This window comes from Montipora foliosa, chromosome 2 (genome assembly GCF_036669935.1).
Source record: "Montipora foliosa isolate CH-2021 chromosome 2, ASM3666993v2, whole genome shotgun sequence".
NCBI lineage: Eukaryota > Metazoa > Cnidaria > Anthozoa > Scleractinia > Acroporidae > Montipora > Montipora foliosa.
The window spans coordinates 42130233-42135232 of record NC_090870.1 but is presented as its reverse complement, the minus strand read 5'-3'; the positions used below and the strand labels follow the sequence as shown (position 1 = coordinate 42135232).

Genomic DNA, 5000 nt, shown 5'->3' with positions numbered 1-5000 from the left:
TGACAAACTGAAGGTAATCCGCGCGCACAGAGAAACATGGGGAAGAAAATATAGAACATATTAATCTCGGTTTCGGTATTTCTTGTTTTTGAACGCGGTATTTCGGTATTTGCCAATTTTTGGCGCGGAAATGCGGTATTGGGCAACCCCCAATCCTAAAATAGCCGTATTCATCAGCGTCGTACCATGGAAACGACATACCCACTATGAGCCCCCTTTTTGTTACATTTTTATCATCTTTGGCATGTTACAACAGTGCTAAGTTTTGTCGGCTATGGCAAGTTTCTATTTCTATTTCAATTTCTAGGGAAACCCAAAACGTATTGCATTATGGGATAGAAAAGATGGCGAATTGCACCATCGCGTTGAAAATGTGGTATACAAGTTTTCTTGCATTTCTCCCGCTGATTCAAGGTCTAAGTTCTAAAGCTTTTGTTGTAAAAAGAAGCATTTAAAAACAAAATTGGTCTTAATGTCTTCTTTGCACATTTTTGGCAATTTTTAGAGACAAAATAGACCGTAGGGTTGCGTGATAGAGATCTGGGACAAAGTACTTAGTTTTTGCAGAATCAGCTGTACTCACTTTTCCCAAGTGATTAAATAACACAGCTCACAGGTTTGTGGCCATAAATATCCTTGATCGAATGTTAGGAAGGAAGGCTACTTTGGCCTTGTGTTTACGCTGTGTAAAAGCGCTTTTCGACCGTGGAAGGAGAGCATTCGCCGGCGACAGCTAGGTAACTTAGGTAGAAGAACATGGCGGAACGACAAGCTCCCGACGTAGAAATGGCCTCTGCGTCTGAAACGCCACAATATCAGCCGCTTTCAGCAACTCAGGTACAGAACGAAGCTGGTGGCTTTGTGTGGAAAGTTGACGACCTGGAGAGGTTCCGTCGTTTTCTTGTTCTCGGGAGCGAAGGCGGTACATACTACGCTACTCAACCGAAACTAGGACAAGAAAACGCTCAGGCTTTGTTGAGACTTATCAGCGAAGGTCGAGGCCCCGAAGCCGTGAAAATCATCGTCGAGTATAGCACTGAGGGTCGCACAGCTAAACAAGATCCGATAATCTTGTCTCTGGCGATATGTGCTCGTTCGAAACACTTGGAAACCAAACGAGCTGCCTACGCAGCAATCACAAAAGTCTTAAGAATTCCTACACATCTTTTCATGTTCGTTGAAATGTGCGAGACGCTGAGCAAACCAACATCGACTGGCTGGGGTCGAGCGCACAGAAAAGCGATCCAAAAGTGGTACACCGAAAAAAAACCACGGAATCTTGCAGTAGCCGTGACAAAGTACAAGCGACGAAACAGATGGTCCCACCGTGACCTTTTTCGTTTGTGTCACGTTAAACCCCAAAACCCAGCTATCCAGTTCGTCATCAAGTACGTTGTTAAAGGCTTTGATTCCGTGCAGCAAGATGCAGAGACTCCTGGTCTGGGTCAGGATGTTGTGTCTGTTTTTAACTTCTTAAAGGCAGTGGAGGAAGCCAAGTGGATGGGCCAAGATCAGCTAGTGCATTCTATCAAGGAACATGGACTTGTGAGGGAACATGTACCCACACAACACCTGAACACAGCAAAGGTGAGAACTTTTCTCTTCAATGTGTATTTGCATATCTTAATGTTAGCTTGAAAGAAACTATATGGCGTAACTACGGGGCTCACTATGCAATCTGTCATGATCTGTTTAGACTGGGGTTATCCTGTCAGGCAGTGCTTTTACAGTGTAACCCCTACTCCTGCCCACTTCCCGCCCCTGTTAAGCTGCTTACCATGAGATCTGGAAATCCTGGGTTCAAGACCCGCTCTGACCACTAGTGGAAAATGATCCTGTTAGACCCTGGTTCAACTTCTCAGCTGCACTTGTAAATAGCCAACTGGGTGGCCTCTGGCCAGTTGGGATTTTAACCTTGAAATGGGGAGTGTTCAATGAGAGTGGGGAGTGGTATGTATATATTCATTTATGTTATACATATGTTTTGGTATCTTTGTTGGGTTATGGGGCCGTGCTCTAGCAGTTCCATGTGGCCCTGGCAACTGACTTTTGCCTTCAAGAAGCTAGGAAATTGCAAATTTTTATAAAAAATCTAGATTTCAAATTTCAGAGCATTGGGCTCCCTAAAACATTTCTTAGAGTACAGTCTTGGTTTAGAGGTGACTTTTCAAAAGAAATCTACCTAAGTGTAAATGTCTAATGCAATAAAACCTGCTGTCATTCATTGACTTAAATTAATTAAATGACCCTTTTTTGTTACAAAGATCTGGGAGGCTTTATTGGAACAAATGCCCATGACAGCTATGATGAGGAATCTTGGTAAAATGACAAAAGTTGGAATACTTGCACCCAAGTCAGAGGGAGCAATTAAAGTTTGTCAGATGCTTAAAGATGAGAAGAGCCTCAAAGATGCACGTATTCATCCGTTCTCAATTCTTATAGCTCTGAGACAGTATCAGGCTGGCCGAGGTGAAAAGGGGCGCCTTTCTTGGACTCCCAATCCAGCCATTGTTTCAGCATTGGATAGGGCTTTTTATTTGGCTTTCAAGGTTTGTAATGAAGCTCCTTTCATATTAATGACTTAATTTACAATGACGATGCATGTATCCATAGTTAATCCAGTATTAGTGCAAATTATGCCTCAAACATATATCATATTTAATCCAACATTAGGCTACTGTATTGACCAAACCAGTTTGGTGCATAAACGATTGACTGTTTAGCCAAAATGTGTACCCGCTCAGGTAGCCAGTCAGAGCACAGAATTTTTTTTTTACTTCTAAATCATGTTGCCTGCTCAGGTAGACTGCGTTGTTATAAGTCGTGTTACATTAGGGCAGTAAGGATGGCACTGTGATAAGGCTCGTGCCTCCCACCTCTGCGGACCAGGGACTGCATCTTAAGTTTGTATGTATCTTACTGTGAGGGTTTTTCTCTGGGCACTCCGGTTTTCCTCCTTTGGCAAAATCAACTCCCTGCTTATTCCATTTGGCTACAGGTGGTGCTGTGCTCTGAGGTCATGAACAGGTCATGTTCAGGGACTGAGGGCCTAGCCAGCTGCACAGCTCCTTCAGTCTAACCTCGTTGAGCTGCACCCTTGGCATTTCAGTCTCTGATTGCAGGAAAGGGTGATTACCAAGCCATATATTATTATTAGTAGTATTAGTATTAGTATTATTATTATTATTATATTACATAGCGTTACAAAGTACTTCCTGTTCCTTTGTTCGGTTTATGTTGCCTGAACTTTGGAATACTGACTTGTGCCTGACTTGTAAAGGCAGGGCAGCCTGGCTGAGTGTTTAGCGTGCATGCCTTGAGATCTTGAGATTCTGATTTCAAGGTCTGTTGTGATCACTAGCTGAAGATGTTCCTGGTACTCTCCAGTTCAACTTCTCAGCTGTGCTTATAAAAATCAACTTGTTTGCCTCCAGCCAGCTAGGATTTTTAAGCGATGTTCTGTTCTGCTTTATCATTATTTTTCGTTTCCCTTATTGGCTCTGCGAAGCTGCCATGGGGACTGCTTAATTTAATTGTGTGTCTAAAGCAACTCATAACTGTTCCATTTTGCAGTTTGTGGAGCCCACCTACAAGAGATACCTTTTGGCCATTGATGTCAGTGGCTCAATGACGTGTGGGAACTGTATTGGTACATCCATTACACCAAGAGAAGCATCTGCTGCCATGGCAATGCTTACAGCACGTACAGAGCCACAGTATCACTTTGTTGGTTTCTCTCATCATTTGGTTCCTCTAAACATTAACTCCACTCAGGAACTTGGCACTGTCCTTAGAACCCTTGAACAGGTGAATAAGTATTACCAAGACTAGTAGTGAGGTTAAGTCTCCTTCTGATGAAGACCATTAAATAGCAAAGGAGGTTTTGGTTAAACATGTTTCTTAAAGTGAGATAGATTAAAATAATGATGTTCAACCTGTGACTGAATTCTACTTGCAACAGTCATCAGTAAGTTGTGCCTGGGTGACTCTTCAAAATGGCAAGAAGTGGGTGTCCATTTTTTTTACGGTTTTTCAAACAGGAGCACCACATGCCCTGATTCTTTGATAAGCACAGAACAACAGAGGCAAGATTTGGTGGTTTTGATGTCCCTTTGATGATGATGATGATGATGATAACAATGATGATTTATTGTGTACATTCCATTTATAAGACAATGAAAGTTACAGCAATAAATTAAATGAGATCTGAGGCATATAGACAATAAATAAATTAGAGTAAATGAAAAGAAAATACTATCAATATTACACTATTAGTTGGATCGTATCGCTACCTTACAATTAAAATATGGGCTATGTACATGTGCTAAGCAATTCCTCAAGTGCTCAGTTTTTACTAAAGCAAGTTGAAGTTTTGATCAGGATGAGCACTCAACAGTGAAAAGTATGGTCAATTATAATGGCTAAAGTTCATCTCCCCTAATCTTACTTTAAAAAAAGCCTACTTTCAGATTTTGTTAACCCATTAATTCCCAGGAGTGGGACTTAATAGATTTTCCTCTGTCTAACGCCAGACAAATTTACTCGTTAATGGGGGCAGTGCAGGGGGCTTCAGGTGTCAATGGGTAGAGGTTGTAAATACTCATTTCATGGGAAATATAGCGTATTTTATGGTATCTCTTATGAAAGCATTTAATGATGGCTTGTATGTTATTTAGTTTGACGTGCCAGGCATCTCCTAACCTCAATTGACCAAGGGGAGTGGTGACCTGGTAAAGAAACCCCCCCCCCCCCCTTACCCGCCTCCCTGCTTGTTGCGTTAGAGTGGTCTGATAGTTGGGACTACCTGTAGGGCAGGTTCTACGTAACCCTTTATGATTTAAATTTGTAGGTACCCATGGGTGGCACCGACTGTGCACAGCCTATGATCTATGCCAGAAAGAAGAAACTTAAGGTAGATGTCTTCATTGTTTACACCGACTGTGAAACATGGGCAGGTCAAATCCACCCAAGCGAAGCACTAAAGAGATACAGGCAACTCT

General features: G+C 42.1%; 1 protein-coding gene across 1 annotated transcript in view; it reads left to right on the top strand.

Moving 5' to 3' along the window:
- Positions 1-341: 341 nt before the first annotated feature.
- The window catches only part of LOC137993144 (RNA-binding protein RO60-like), a 6093-nt gene continuing 1434 nt past the window's right edge, over positions 342-5000 (top strand). The window contains exons 1-4 of the mRNA XM_068838827.1: positions 342-1587; positions 2265-2549; positions 3574-3807; positions 4850-5000. The exon at positions 4850-5000 is cut by the window's right edge and continues 1434 nt beyond it. Of these exons, the coding sequence (XP_068694928.1) occupies positions 757-1587; positions 2265-2549; positions 3574-3807; positions 4850-5000 (1501 nt within the window). The 5' untranslated portion in view covers positions 342-756. The remainder of the gene's footprint in view (positions 1588-2264; positions 2550-3573; positions 3808-4849) is intronic.